This window comes from Pecten maximus, chromosome 19 (assembly GCF_902652985.1).
Source record: "Pecten maximus chromosome 19, xPecMax1.1, whole genome shotgun sequence".
Classification (NCBI taxonomy): domain Eukaryota; kingdom Metazoa; phylum Mollusca; class Bivalvia; order Pectinida; family Pectinidae; genus Pecten; species Pecten maximus.
In genome coordinates, this window is record NC_047033.1 from 8,768,458 (window position 1) to 8,785,498 (window position 17,041).

The 17,041-nt window shown below is 38.7% G+C and overlaps 1 protein-coding gene across 3 annotated transcripts in view; it reads right to left on the minus strand.

Moving 5' to 3' along the window:
• The window catches only part of LOC117317832 (ankyrin repeat domain-containing protein 33B-like), a 72,656-nt gene that overhangs the window by 43,222 nt on the left and 12,393 nt on the right, over positions 1-17,041 (minus strand). The window contains exon 1 of one of the 3 annotated variants that reach the window (XM_033872781.1): positions 3,273-3,706. The exons of the other annotated variants lie outside the window; for them this stretch is intronic. Within the exon in view, the coding sequence (XP_033728672.1) occupies positions 3,273-3,305 (33 nt within the window). The 5' untranslated portion in view covers positions 3,306-3,706. Of the gene's footprint in view, positions 1-3,272; positions 3,707-17,041 lie in introns of those variants that run through there. 3 annotated transcript variants of the gene reach the window in all.

Here is a 17,041-nt window from a genome sequence, read left to right on the forward strand (position 1 = left end):
TCACCACGTCTTAAAATAAACATTAACTTTTTTGTTTACAGCCAAAAGTCGTTAATCAAAGCTCAATTGATTAGAGCGCCGGTCAGGTAGCATCAGGTGAGATCCGAGGTACGTGGTTCGATATTCCCTACCCGTGTCGGTTTGTGTTTCTATGAAACCTGAGAAACGGACAGATCTTTGCTGTCTTGGTTGTGTCTCTGGGCAAGAAACTTTGCTCTGGGTGGAATGCATGTTGTTCAGTGAGGTAGCTACATAGCTACTACATGTACATGGAGTCACCGCCTCAAAAGACTACCCTTGCTGTTCACGGGGCGATAACCCTAGCAAACAACAAATACATATAACGTTTTATACTTTTTCCTCCATATTTTTTTAATTCAAAGACGAATCTCACCCTTATTGTTTTTATGCGTTAGTTCAAAAAAAATTATGAGCAGAAAGATTAAACCGTTCCTGTTAACTTTTGCCCCAAACCCAACTCAATTTACCCCGTGATATTGATATATGTCAATTATTTAATATAATAACAAAATTGCGTAATACCATATCCAGTTGTGATATTATTGTGCTTGGCTTGTGCTCTTTTCCTTTTAATTATTTTTAATGAATTTTATTTCCACAAAAAAATATAACAAACAGAAATCAACACAATCCGTGTATTCACGATTTTTTTTCTTCTTCTTCTTTTCAGAGTACGGAATTCTATTCAGGACTCACAACTAAATAATTTACTATATGTTATTACTAGTGACCTCATCCCTTTATTCACTCGTTTGAAGTTCAAATGATGTGAAACATGTATCAAATTAAAGATTGAAGTTTTTTTTTTCTATCAGATAAATGTTGTTATTGTATAGGTTTAATGGCATATTAGAGCATTCGGGTACTCGAAAGACAGTAACCCTGACATTAACAGTACACTGGGGTACCCCCACCTGGGGAATTCCCGCCTTTTTACACCTCGAATCCTACGCCATTCTATTTTCAGTAGGAGTGTATATTTTTGATTTTCCAAACCTCAAGACCCTACACTTTATTCTCGTACCTAGAAAGTACCCATTTCATATGTTATGCACTCAGGAAGACAGCTACAAACCTAAGAAACACATTTTCCTCAGGGACTTGGTTCACCAGCTGATTGGCTGATTTAGTTGTGCGAGTCCTTTAAGAGCATTTTTTTACTTTTTCTTTAGCCGTAAACTCATTAATATTAATCTATAATGTTCTGCAGACAAAATTCTCAAGTCACAGCAACCTGCATTGAGCAGTTCTCCTGAAATAGCAGATTGTCTCCCATTATGAGCTGGCACATCTGACCTTGACTGTGCCAAGAGTAACAATGACCTCACCTACGTTGATGCCCTCGTTTACATATCCGTTTTAAACATTATTTTTTTCTAAATTGGTGCACTTGTGATACACATATGTACCTTTAATAAACTAATGATTTGAAACTTATACACGAATTCAATGCAGTTTTATCAACTTTTAAATAATTATATAATAAATACCTGAAAATTGATTAAATAAACAAGATTTTTTTTTAAATGTAAGAGGCTGGAGGTACTGAGAGTCTGTCTTGTACTAGTGAAGAGTATACTTATATGATATAAATAAACATTGGTAACCAGATTTAATCTGGGAATCAAACATAGCCATTCTGCTCCCTCAGGTGGGGTGTCTGAGTGATCTGTCAGAATGGTGGTGGGGACAAATAAGCTGCTATAATGACGCTTGACTGACCTGACAGACGTAATTATCCTTTAATCTCATTAGCAGAGATACTCTACCATATGTATATAACACCCACTGAAATTAATTCTCATTGCATTCTGAGAAAATTCGCCGAACGTACAGTAAACTTTCTAAATCTCTAAGATTTCCAACGGGGAATGTCTCACACAGCAATCACACATCACTGGTCAACACAAAAATGATATTTACTTGTGTATTTGAATCCAGAATCATGTCTGAAAACAAAGATGTTCCCACTTGTTGTCATATAGCCAGAATTCCGACCAATATGAAAATACTATGGCGAAAAGACAAACTGTAGGCAATACCTACAAATGAGCTCAATCACATAATATAAGAAATTCAGACAGCTACATTAGTAAATTGTACTGGTCTATACTAATATTAAGAGACTACGAAACGGACTAATTAGAAAACCTCACAAAAAAGTCTTACTTTGACAATATTTTGGCTGTTGTAACCCCCAGGAAAACAGCTACAAACCTAAGAAACACAATTTCCTCGGGGACTTGGTTCACCAGCTGATTGGCTGATTTAGTTGTGTGAGTCCTTCAGTAGTACAAGTCTCAACGTGAAATGCCCCCATTCCAAATAAACCAAAGATAATGATAAGGAATCGGAGACCAGCTTGTCAGAAAACATCATGAAACAAACAATCAAAGCACATTGAAAATATCTAAATAAATTATACAGAAGCCTTCCCATAGACATCTGCTTATATAGTATAGAATTATTACTCATTTAGAAATTCCGTAACTTAGCACGGCAACATTTTGTCATCGAGTTAAAACAGGAATACTTCTACATCGCGCTTCTGAATTATTCAGATATATTGCGTATTTCTGATTTCATTCGTTCTTGCTAAATGGGCAAGTTAACAATACATTCAGTGGTGGTTCCTACTTATTTAATTATAAGTTCTGCCTAAGTAAATATACATATGGCGTTATTGTTTACAATATTCCCTTCGACGATAAGCCAACCGTTTTATCTTAAAATAGTATTTACATATATTACTTTTTTTTCTTTATTTACGATATGATTACAGTAAAGACAAAATATATTACATTTTTAATTATGAGCTTTACGCATTTAAAGTAACCCACGCTTAATTAACACAACCTTTTTCTGGTCCCGGTTTCTCGCGTTTCTCGCAAAATATTGTAACAAGCTTTCCTCAACTCACTTTCATAGAAAATCATTACAGAATTTACGATAAGATCTTAGTTACTAAGTTTCCAATCTAATGCTTTCGGACGAAAAAAATACCTGAAGGAATTGCCTTGAGTTGTGTACGTTAATGAAACTTGGGTGCGATGTGCGTGATAGCAATTGCAATTAATGCTGATAACTATAGACTGGTAAAAAAAATATTAGTTATACTAATCACAGCTGCCTTACTTTACTAATCAAAAGCAAACCTCAATTTTGTTTCGGTTAGTGCGAATGTTACCGAAACCTATTAATGATTTTACAAAGTGATAGAGTTGGACTGAATCAAACGTTCATGTACTCACTTGACCGGTCTGATCCAACACGTGGTCCCTCATATCCTTTAGAATAAGCCCAGTTATCACAGATCAGTGTGTATACCGAGACATCTATATAGGAAACACTCGGAAATAACGACAGCTTGTCTTTAGTCGATCAAAATAAACAAACAAAAATGTTTTTATAGAACTATCTCAAAAGCTCAATATTATATCTCCAACTGTTCCACTTCAGCGACAGTCTATGCAGTAAATACAGTATTAACTATCGAAACGAGAAAATAAGCTGAAAACCGGCTATACGGCGATAAACGATTGACCCCATCATAACCAGCTGCTTCCAGGTCGATCGATATATTGATCAGTCCAACAGTGTATGGTCTATTATGTAACGTAACGAAAGGGTGATGAGAAGCGATATGGCAATGCCGCGAGGTACATGTTCATGTAGGCCTCGCGCATCCTCTCAGAAGACTGTGCAAGGTGCCATGTTTGCTTTTGCCGGGATTTATGGTGGCATGGGCGACAGGAAGCGCTGTGTGTGTTGCGGTAGGGGTTACAGGAAGCGCTGTGTATGGCGGTAGGGGTGACAGGAAGCGCTGTGTATGGCGGCGGGGCAACAGGAAGAGCGGTGTGTGGAGGTAGGTGTGACAGGAAGCGCTGTGTGTGGCGGGAGGGGTGACAGGAAGCGCTGTGTGTGGCGGTAGGGGTGACAAGAAGCGCTGTGTGTGGCGGTAGGGGTGACAGGAAGCGCTGTGTGTGGCGGTAGGGGTGACAGGAAGCGCTGTGTGTGGCGGTAGGGGTGACAGAAAGCGCTGTGTGTGGCGGTAGGGGTGACAGGAAGCGCTGTGTGTGGCGGTAGGGGTGACAGGAAGCGCTGTGTATGGCGGCGGGGCAACAGGAAGTGCTGTGTATGGCGGCGGGGCAACAGGAATTGCTGTGTGTGGCGGTAGGGGTGACAGAAAGCGCTGTGTGTGGCGGCGGGGTGACAGGAAGCGCTGTGTGTGGCGGCGGGGCAACAGGAAGAGCGGTGTGTGGAGGTAGGTGTGACAGGAAGCGCTGTGTGTGGCGGTAGGGGTGACAGGAATCGCTGTGTGTGGCGGTAGGGGTGACAAGAAGCGCTGTGTATGGCGGCGGGGTGACAGGAAGCGCTGTGTTTGGCGGCGGGTGTGACAGGAAGCGCTGTGTTTGGCGGCTGAGACGGCAGGAAGCACTCTGTGTGGCAACATGGGGGAGGGGCGCTTTTTTGTGGTAGACGACGGTATGTGGTAGTATAGTCTACAGGGGGCGCTGGCAGTAGCACTGTGGGTGTTATTTGTTTTGCAGTGTGATGTTTATCGTGGCAGAGTATTGTTTGTGATGAGTCTACAGGGGGCGCTTGGTACAGTATTGAGATAGGTTCATTGCAGGGGCACCACTAACCTCGACATGAGCTACGATTCGGGAAAGGCGGACCTATCGGAATGATTTTAATGTCCAATATTTTAGTCAAAACAAGGATCAATCCAAGTACATTATAAAATCTCCACTGTGTCAGTTTTAACTTTATCTATATCAACTTATATAAATCATTCTTGTTGGCCCGGATGGAAGCGCGCGAGGGGTCTTATTGTGGGAGGAAACCGGAGTACCAGGGTAAAATCCAAATCTCTATTGTCGGGAAAGTGTCCCCATACCTTTTGACGTCCAATCGGGAAACTGGATGCATACAATGCGCAGAAGTTAGATGCTGCGCAGCTCAACTTGCGACATCGTCGACATTCAACGTTCAGAAAGAGAATGACGCATACCTCCACATCCGACATTCTGATGTCGTACATATATGTCCAGCTGTGTGATGTTCAAATTGTAGATGTAAGATATGTCGAGTGTCGGAGCCAACAGTAAACATACAAATATTACAATATTCTTTGGACCAGTATTTTTTTTTTTTTTTTTTTGGGGGGGGGGGGGGGGGGGGGGGGGGTGGACCCTGCAGTGTACATAAATGCTTCATCGCACAATAGTGTAATACTTATCATAACATTTTAACCAGTAAAATATCGACAATTATTCATTCTAAAAATGTGGTAATTTGCTATGGTGAAAAACATCACTTTTTCTGATATTTTTCACCAGGTATCAAAGTATCATATTTTCTCATTTGACCAATCAAAACACTGCTTACAAACGACAATGGGGGAACTATAAAGCTGCCCCTGCAGATTTTGCTACAGAATGTAATGAACAGACATCCAACAGTATCTTCGGGTATACCAATTATATTTCAACCGTACGGCTAATATTTTGATATTTTTCAGCTACTAGCTACGCACTCGTGAAAAATATCAAAATATTAACCCTACTTATGAAATATATTTGGTATTTTTGGTGACACTGTTATGTATCCTTTATATCTCCGAATTACTCCCCATGTCTCTTAATACTGTAAACGGACGTATTTTTGCGGTTAGCATATTTCATGTGATTATTGTTTCGAAGATTTTACGCTAAAATATAATTACTGTAATTTAAAGTTTCGCCATGTTGTATTCTACATGCATTATATACATTATGGATCCGCCAACGAAACGAGTAACGACACTTTTGAAAAATTAGATTCCGCCAGAATTGAAGTACACAAAAATATCTACATTTACAGTAACGAGCGTTATATATACGCTCTTATCATGGATATGGCTATATCGATATAGTCATGAACTGTTTATTATAATGGTACAGAGCTGTAACACGAAACTGACAAAATAATAACAACCCAATACCCATTATGAGCGAACACTATATACAGTCGCTATTGGATTGTGCTCGTACCGCCTATGATATGTATATACGGCCACATTTATAGAATCCCTAGTCTTGATTACTGTTTTTATGCCTTTGTACCAAGGGAGACATAAGTGTCAAACGTTTCTGATGTACAGAGATTGTTTAGTCTGACGGATGTATGCAATTCGGGAATCCCCAAGTGCAGATGTGAACATCATACTTATGGGGAATAATAGAAAAGCGACAAAGACTATGATGTATGGAGATGGTCATTGGCTGTCTATATTGACGATTGGTTGATGATATATCTATCTTGGCAGAGACCTATTATAGCTATCATAATGCTTTAGACACAGGATAGGTAGTATAACAGAGAACTTCGTGGAATCCTGTTGAGTGCTTTTTAGTAATCAGCGACACTAACCGTGTGAGTTGAGGGGAAATAGCATTTCTTACCGGATGATAAGTGATCTTTAACTGCAATTAACGTCACTTCCGGTCGACAAAATTATTCTTCATAATTACATAACATTGATCTCGTGGTCGAAAATAAGCAATCAATATCCATTTCATTTTATCAATATATCCGAGAGGCATTTTTTTTTTCAAAATAGAGGAGATATTTTCAAAAATATCACTAGCTAGGTCTTAAGTATACGTCTTTAATTCTTCCTAAATGGCCTTTAACATACAAGCATGGTATCTTCACGAGTCCATGGATAATGTTCATCAATGTGAATTATTATTGTTTAATTATTCGTATTTCCGCATTTGTAGCTGGTCATTTTATATCACTACTATCACTTGAATTTATTATTACACGAGTCTCATCCCTCTAGAATCATACGATCGATATCTTACCTGAACAGCTGAAGAATCACATGAGCGATGTCCGGCCCACCCAAACTCCCTTCGGTATCATCGACTAATGACCCACTCCATTCTCCCTGCGGTATCACATGACTAATGTCCGACCCCCACTCCCTTCGGTATCACATGACTAATGTCCGACCCCCACTAACCTTCGGTATCACATGACTAATGTCCGACCCCTACTCCCTTCGGAATAATGTCCGACCCCCACTTACCTTCGGTATCACATGACTACTGTCCGACCCCCACTAACCTTCGGTATCACATGACTAATGTCCGACCCCTACTCCCTTCGGAATAATGTCCGACCCCCACTTACCTTCGGTATCACATGACTAATGTCCGACCCCCACTAACCTTCGGAATCACATGACTAATGTCCGACCCCCAACTCTCTTCGGTATCACATGACTAATGTCCGACCCCCACTAACCTTCGGTATCACATGACTACTGTCCGACCCCCACTAACCTTCGGTATCACACGACTAATGTCCGACCCCTACTCCCTTCGGTATCACATGACTAATGTCCGACCCCCACTAACCTTCGGTATCACATGACTACTGTCCGACCCCCACTAACCTTCGGTATCACACGACTAATGTCCGACCCCTACTCCCTTCGGTATCACATGACTAATGTCCGACCCCCACTAACCTTCGGTATCACATGACTAATGTCCGAGCCCCACTAACCTTCGGTATCACATGACTAATGTCCGACCCCCACTAACCTTCGGTATCACATGACTAATGTCCGACCCCCACTAACCTTCGGTATCACATGACTAATGTCCGACCCCCACTAACCTTCAGTATCACATGACTAATGTCCGACCCCTACTCCCTTCGGTATCACATGACTACTGTCCGACCCCCACTAACCTTCGGTATCACATGACTAATGTCCGACCCCTACTCCCTTCGGTATCACATGACTAATGTCCGACCCCTACTTCCTTCGGTATCACATGACTACTGTCCGACCCCCACTAACCTTCGGTATTAAATGACTAATGTCCGACCCCCACTAACCTTCGGTATCACATGACTAATGTCCGACCCCTACTCCCTTCGGTATCACATGACTAATGTCCGACCCCCACTAACCTTCGGTATCACATGACTAATGTCCGACCCCCACTAACCTTCGGTATCACATGACTAATGTCCGACCCCCACTAACCTTCGGTATCACATGACTAATGTCCGACCCCAAATAACCTTCGGTATCACATGACTACTGTCCGACCCCCACTATCTGCGGTATCACACGACCCTATCCGCTGGAGCAATAACGTAAAAATCAAAAGAGCAGAAAAGGATTAACAATAAACATCAAAAATCTAATGTGGACAGATATATCTGACGACATATATACTACATGTACAAAGGCGTATTGATATGAGTTGGTACAAAGAAAATAAAACCGTTTTTTTTTTAAGAAACATTTTGTTTTCTAGTTTGCTAACTATTTAGATAAAAAAAAATTGTGACGTTCTCAAAAAGATAGCCAAGCTAGGCATATAGTAAAACCAATACCAGAATGCTTCCGAATTAACATCGGTTGCTTATATGTTGAAGACAAAAAGTTTTGTCTCTTAACCCTGCACGGGCACGGGTCTCGTGATGTTACAGCTTCTAGTCAGGTCGGGGATACCCTGGCTTGTTCATGCAAAGCTGACCTTATTAAATCAAGAGTTTACTTGATCCTGAACATACTTGCTATTCTCATTCTTAGAACGAACCAATAACCACACGCAATGTCTACAGGACCATCTGTTTATCTCAATCAATATTCTCGTAATAGTGTTTATTATATCTTGGGCAAATGCCTTTGCCAAGTGAATTACATGGTCGAATTTAATGTTGTAGAAGGAACTACTGCGAGCCACGTGTGGATGACGTACAGATACCCTGAGGCATTAAGTACAGCAAGACATGTACTCTGGCATCTGTTCGTAGTAAATTTATATACGAGATATTTAATTATAATCGCCATTACTTTCTTCCCATAGTTGGTCTGCAGGGCGTAATGTTGCGCTCAGACACCAATCAACTTTATGTACATCGTTTGTGATGACGTCATTTAATTTTCCTTTTATGGAGTTACTTGTAAGAAATATGTCTGCCTTCGTGTTAAAATGTGATCTGATAATATGTTTTCATCGAAATATTTTATCGTTTCAACGTGCCGCTGGTATCATGCACACAAACAGCTTTAGGGTTATATCACAAATTATTTTCCAACTGCCTTGACTATGGCATAAGATTGCCTGCCAGGTAACAATCCGTATTCTAATATCAGTTAACAAGTTTTCATTGACAAGCTCTATATTACATTGGTACACGTATGCCACCAATTTACTGGCTTGTGCTGTTTTACTTATTTGTATGCCATCAATTTACTGGCCTGTGCTGTATTACTTATTTGAATGCCATCAATTTACTGGCCTGTGCTGTTTTACTTATTTATATGCCATCAATTTACTGGCATGTGCCGTTACTGAAATATGTTGTTTAGTTCGTTTGTATGCATCACTTTGCTGGCATGAGCTGTTGAACTTGTTTGTATCACATACTATTTTACTTGCATATGGTTTCCGGCTGATTTGGATGCATCATTGTACCGGCATGTGCTGTTGATCTGCTGTGATGTCATCATTTTAGTTTTAGTTGCATATGCTATTATCATTACAGAAGTTAAGTACTAACGCAATTCTCAGAATTATTTTTCTTGACTTTTCATGTTCACTGATTGGTTAGAACTGTGTCTCGTGAACATCTGCAAAAAGGATGTTGATTTGATGGAAGCAAACAAGGGTGGTAAAACGTGTGTTGCACGGTTATAAACAGACCTCAAGGGGAGTATCGTCGTATATCACGTTGAAGCTTGAATTGTGCACCAAGTCCTTCATAGTCAAGCGCTCGGGAGACCTGTTACCAAGTCTCTTGGGAAAATGGACGACGCAGACGTCAAAAACAGCTGAAAACATTCCCCTCGCTCAGAGGATAGGAAATTGAATCCATATTGGATAACCCGGATTCAGCCAATACCAAAAGGGCCACAATGACTGCGGTGAGATTACTAGGGGAGTATCCATGTGTAAACAACTCAATCATTCAATGAGTACAATTCTGATCTTATGGATTTGTTGTTCAATTATTCTTTAAATAAACCGGTATGTGTTTTAAATACCATGTTTACATTACAGAGACAAGACTATGTTTTGTTTGTTTGAAGAATTCCATTTGCTTTTTGTTTTAATAAAAAAAATAAAAACACAAAAATAATGAAGACAAATAATTTTAGCATTTTGACTTAGGTAAATACATGGTTATGTCGACCTAAAAAACATCGACCTCAGAGTTCGTCAACGGTCGATACTTTATTCTTAGATTGATATAACCATGTAGCGACCTCATCTAAATGTTATAATTGTGCATTGTTACATTTGTATATCAACCCCATTAACACCATTTTCATTAAAAAGACGAGTGAATGACTACCAGTACATTAAAAATCGAATTCAACAACAGGATTAGGGAATAGATAATCCAAATTGATACGAAACATACAATGAACCCAGGAATCGTGAATTAACTGAAATATATGTGGAACGCGCCATAAACGCACACCAGGATATGAGGCTACTTTTGTGATCAAACTTGGGAACTTTATTGAATTGTGATGGTGTTTATTTAAAGCTATGAGGACACCACAATAGCAAAATGAACAAAAAACAACAAAAACAAAACAACCAAAAACAAACAAAAAATCAACTATAACTTGCCTCTTTGATGATGTCTTTCATGTAAATACATTGATATTCAAAGATGTTTCTATATCTAATACAAAATTTTGTCTGACGGAGTAAAACAAACATATTTAACATAAAAAATGTGTATGTTCAAAAACAAGTTTAAAATTTCAAATTAAAAAAGATAAATAAATGAATAATTTTTGTTAGTCTACTTTACGGATACAACTAATTGTATCAAAAAGCACTTTAATATTAATTGTTAGCACCCTATTTCAATGTGCAGTTACCATTTAACATGACATTACCATCCCAAACTCTGAGATGATTATATGTTGACACTTACACAACTGAGGATACATTTTCTGATTTGGATTACATAATAGTCATATAGCAAACCAGAATCCTGCTATAAATCCATTAACCCCATAATTTATCCGTTTTATGATACTAGTACAGACAAGATATATATATAAAACTCGAAAATGATTGTAAAACACAGGCTGCATAACTGTGTCCTGTCATTGTGATGGTATAGAAGAAAGTTATCACGAGCTACATTTTATTTTGAACGATACACAAGATAGATTGCAGAGGTCGGGATATAACTTTTGGTTTTGGCCGATGGCCGAGACATACCAGTTTTAGTGTTCAGCAGTTATGGGAATCTGGTTCGCCCGTTGTCAGAATGTGACCTACTGGGTTCACAAGGAGAAAAAACCCACAAACATACCGCAGGCTCAAAACAAAATAGAAGCACTCACCATAAGATGCATCTTGCATACAGTGGTGATGTAAACCGGACATAAAACAATAATGAATTTTCCATTGTTTGTATGCAGAATGCAGCTTTGTGATTGGTTTAGATTTGTATGCCTCTGTGGAAAAAAAAGAAATCCGAAAATGGCGCGCGTGAATAATGTGACATCACCATACAGCTATTAACGTTGCACGGTTTCGATTTGTGAAAAAAATCCCTTATAAGATCATTTAAAATCATAGGGGTATGAACAAAATGTTTGCAAACTTTTTGTAAAGAATCCGAGGAGCTAGACCAATCAAATTGTACTTGAGATGATATCATTCGTTGAGTATTCTTCAGATTTTAGTTTTTTAGTATCAACGCTAAAGGTGCCAAATTTCTTTTTGTTATTTTGTTTTTGATATAACGGCAAAGAGACACAGTACAAATATCTACCATGTGAAACAAAGGACAGCTGGTCTGTCAGTATAAAACTCAGTCACAATATGTTTATTTGATTCATATGAATGCCCGCGAGGAAAACACGTGTACACACAGAAATCTCCATACGCTTAAAATATACATATCTAATAACTTTTTTAAGGACCAGTGTTTCTGTCGTAGCGGTAAGGGAACATTATGTAAATTCAATTATTCTATTTATTCATTTTGCTCTGTAAGAGATATTGTACGAGATCTTTGTTTACATAACTTGTTTTACGATTTCCTAGCTATTGATAAATCTCGCGTTACGTGATGTTAATATTATACATAACGTCTCTTTACATGTGGTTTTATATACGTAAATGGGGCCGCGGTGGCCGAGTGGTTAAGGTGTCCCGACACTTTATCACTAGCCCTCCACCTCTGGGTCGCGAGTTCGAAACCTACGTGGGGCAGTTGCCAGGTACTGACCGTAGGCCGGTGGTTTTTCTCCGGGATCTTCGGCTTTCCTCCACCTCCAAAACCTTGCACGTCCTAAAATGACCCTGGCTGTTAATAGGACGTTAAACAAAAACAAACCAAACCAAATATGCGTGAATACAGCCGATAGTATACTTTGTTTTGTTAGAGAGCCTTACTTCAGTAGACACATTGACGCTTACTCCTCGATACCCCTGGTCTTAATCTCCTTGTACCTTTAAAAGATATCACATAAACTGATAGGTTGATCATGTTATGAATTTTCGTCTTCAATTAGCTCTGTTCCTACATTCATTATTAATCACAATATATGGACGAAATGCTCAAATGATACTCCATTACACTCTACATAAAGACGGGTATACATGTGTTGAATTGAGCAACAAATTAAAACGGTCACCTTGCCCCATGAAGACTGTAACATCCACGATCTCTGCGGGAACCGCACTGTGGTCAATAAATAGTAAGATGTGTCTTTCGGCCTCACATATCACAAAGCTTCGACAAATCAATGGCGTCCAAGGGCACACAGGCCAAACTGATTCGGACAAAATCAACTATCACGTAAACACAACCCGACTACAGACCATGGGCGCCACATTATCGCGAATGTAAAGGAGGGAAAAGTCAACATGACCATTATTTTCTGATCCAGTATATCACTTAACCCTGGTTCTCACTAATGAATTCCCCAACAAGCCAGAGGAGTTTTACATGTTTAGACAAGTTGTCTGCTTTCAGTGTACAGTCGAGTATAGGGAGTATACTTAAGCATTGCTTCACTAAAAGTTCTTTTATATATATATATATATATATACTTTAAAACTAGCCATCATAACATACACCAGAATGTATTAGTCTGTCGAATTTCTGAAATAACGCAGTGTTACTGTATCAATTATACAAATTTAACAGGAAATCGTAAAGTGTTACTTAAAATATGACGCCTGGACACACAATAAATAACGAAAATATCGACAATTATACCACTGGAGCTTTTGAAAAGTGATATAATATGAGGTGTCCCAAAAGTCGTTATTGAAAATACTACTATGTCAACCATATTATTGATTGAACGACCTCTTATTTTACCCAGGATTATGCAAAAGCATACCTATTTAGTGGTAATCGTATGCCTATATTTAATATATTGTATGTATCAGGTGGTGTGATTGAATGACATCTTGCATATGAGCCGGATGGATCTCGGAAATAAAGAATCTGAGCTGAAACTAAACATAACATAGATTTGTCATTTTGATTTGCGAAAATGACCGTCAATCTCGAATACTGTGCATCAAGTCATGCTACTATCAAGAAAGGTAATGTGTAACAACTCGAGATAAACCGAAATTAAACACAATAGGAATGGAAATAAGATGATTTGTTAAATCCTTTATTGATCCTTAATGATTATTATGAAAAAAAGCCATATAGCTTTAGATGATAGTTCACGTGTATTGACTTTGTTGAATGTGCATTGTCAATGCTTGTTGTTATTTGTTAAAAATTCGGCTAAACACCTTTCTTATTTGTTTCTGTCTTGTTGTGGGGTCAATGTAATTGTGGAATTTTGGACTGCTCAAAATGAATAATAATTACACCCCCACAACAGGTACCTTTTCCCCCAACTTTCAATGTTGTTAGTTTACCACGGAAGTGGGGCGCCCTCTTTAGTTCATTGGTCACTGGACAAGTTTTGACATTCCATTGGGCATCTTTGACATGGCATTATTTCTTAGAAGTTTGCCGCGATGCTTGTGCGTCTTGTCGTTCCCTCGACCTCTCCACAGCAGAATGAAAGCAGAACTGTTAACATGAACTGTATCTCATTTTAATGAAGTGAGATATAATCCTACAACAATTACAACACCAATTAGATTCAGTAACTTGTATAAAAGCCGTCTCCAAGAGACCTGTTGAAATGCTTGGTTACCGCCAGCGGACGTGTGGCGTACGATATCACTTACGTTAACGATGCCTACTTCCTTAAAGGCAACTGTCAATAACTTTCATTTTTAATTCCGTTTTAATTATCGTAATACAGATGACAGAAGAAAACATACCGTGTGTTCCTTTATCGGGTCCTTACCAGTTGTACCAAATAGGCTACGTCATCATACAATTAGGGGATAGTAAGTTGTTTTGAGTGGCTATACTGGCGATTAGAACATGAAATTTGGTTTGAACTCGAGACCGATAGGTCGAGAGTTTAAACCAAATTTCATGTTCTAATCGCCAGTATAGCCACGAAAAACAACGTACTATCCCCATTCTAACACGTTTACTATCGCATATATTTAGAAACATTGTTTTACAGCGCTACAAGTACGCTGTTAAGTACTCTGTGACCTCCGCTAGTGACGTGTCATACTGTGGCGGATTGACCAACCAGAAAGAAGCTATCAAAGTCGGTCAATTGGCCACGCCCATACTGGCGAGAGCTCGGTCTGTATGTTAACGAAGCGGGGTATTTGGATTGTTGTGAAAGTCCTGGTTCCAAAGATTTAAAGACATATTTGGATTTACGCAGCATGCTTAACGACATGTGCATTTTGACAAAGTCAGGGTTGATGTGTTTCTACAGGCTCAACCGTTATGTGAAGTTGTGTGCACTTGTTCCATTTCATTTCGGATTTTATTTGACCTTAGATGCTTACACACGGACGAAATGAAAGTTTCAATCAATAAATGACGGTAAGAATGAAGTTAACGATTTTTATTAAATTTATTAAGTTAATTCATTCTATTCGATTTCTTCACTTTCGATTCCAATATCACGGGTCATCAATCATGAAAATGGTGCAGAGTGTTGAATTTCGCTACGAGTCGAACTTGACGCCATATTGTTTTGATTAGAAACGGGGCGTGGCTTAACACGATATGTCATGGTTCTATCGCAGATTAGAAGTCGGTCCGCAACCAATCAAAACACGCGTTGCAAACGAATCGTGTTAGAATGTATAATAGAATGCAATTGAATCTCAAGCGAGTTCCAAACATGGCGGCCGTTGCTTGCTTCAAACATATATATATATATATATATATATTTTCCTTTTAACAGCGTAACGGATGTAAGATCAGTACCCGAATACAGCCGTAAAACATTCACATATATGATTTATAAGATTTCATCGCAAATGGAGAGTCCTAGTCTCGTTTTTAACATGAGAAATGAAGAATCACAGTTCGGCCATCTTGGATCCAAGTGGTACGTTTGAAGATCCACGAGAACCGATTCTGTTGGTACAGTGCGTTCCATTATGAGCACAGCAGATTCCTACAGGGATAACTGATATATAACCGATATATAACCGATACAAACGTGGAGCAAACCTACACAAGCGGCGATTCATCTCGAGTCCCTGTGAAACATAACATTGTCTTAACCAGGCAGCTGATATATTGGTTTATGTATGCATGGCTACGAATACAATAAAGATTGTCAAATAATCCAGACACCGATCTGTCATATATAAAAGTAATTAAATGTCAACGATACAAATGTTGTTTTTGAATTGAATATTTTATTAATGTACGATTCTATTACATATTTCCGAAAAACAAAGGTTGCAATAAATATTCGGTATATTTGATATTAACTAATATTCAATGAGTAATAGACTCAATAACTCATATATCTAAAGTAATATAGGAAACAGTTTACCTGAATAACGCATATAACTAAAATATTTTTATATCAATGACTTGATATATATCAGCCCCCAAACTCAAATATGGAACAAAATCACGTGATATCTAACACATTTATGGGAATTCAGAGTGCATAAACATTTTGAATAATTGCGACTGTTCCCTAGACTAAAATATTGAAGGTACTTAAGTGTGCATGCATTATCTTGTGTCGTTTGTACAATCATGTTGTGACATCTGGGTACCTCGCTTGATTCCTGACGTATATAGATATAAATAGTTTACAGAACGTGACCAATCTCAGAAATTCCAGGATCAGTTGTTTATTCTTTTCGTTAACACCCTCTGTCATAGCATGTGGTCAGATCAAAGGCCTAAAGCGCCAAACCCGGGTAGCAAATAAATCAACACCTTCCAATGACGTCACAAAACTGACAGTTAATCTTTAGAAAATCCAAGTGTAGATCTGAGATATCTAAGTATACACTGATAGAGTGAACAACAATGACCTGTATTCACCTCGGTTGCCTTAAATACATTCTATCTAAGCGTATGCGTAATAAACATCCAACATATTAACGTGACTGTTTTGACGTGCGGCGTGTTGCAATTTCATGGCCAGGATGTAAAAATTATCGGAGCTATTTTCTCGGATTATCTACAAAATTGCCGCTGGCTGATTCGGATGAATGTAGACAGAAATGTACACTCTCCAGTATTAACTCAGTTAACCCGATAAGCGAGGAGACATGGCGATAGGTGTCGTTATATCTCTTTAAAAAGGGCTGAAATGCACAAATTGTCAATCAATTTCTTATCATGACAAATATATATTCCCCTATAAGTTTAAGTCTACATTTAGAATTGACGTCATCAGAACTATTTCTGCTGTTTTAAACCTTGCATTTACGTCAACCATCAGCTAAGTACGGAAGCGTATAATTAGGGCCACTATAAAAAAAACTTTAAATCGTACGTACGATTTACTAATTCGTTCGTACGGATTACTAATTCGTACGTACGATTTACTAATCCGTACGTACGATTTACTAATCCGTACGTACGGAATACTAAT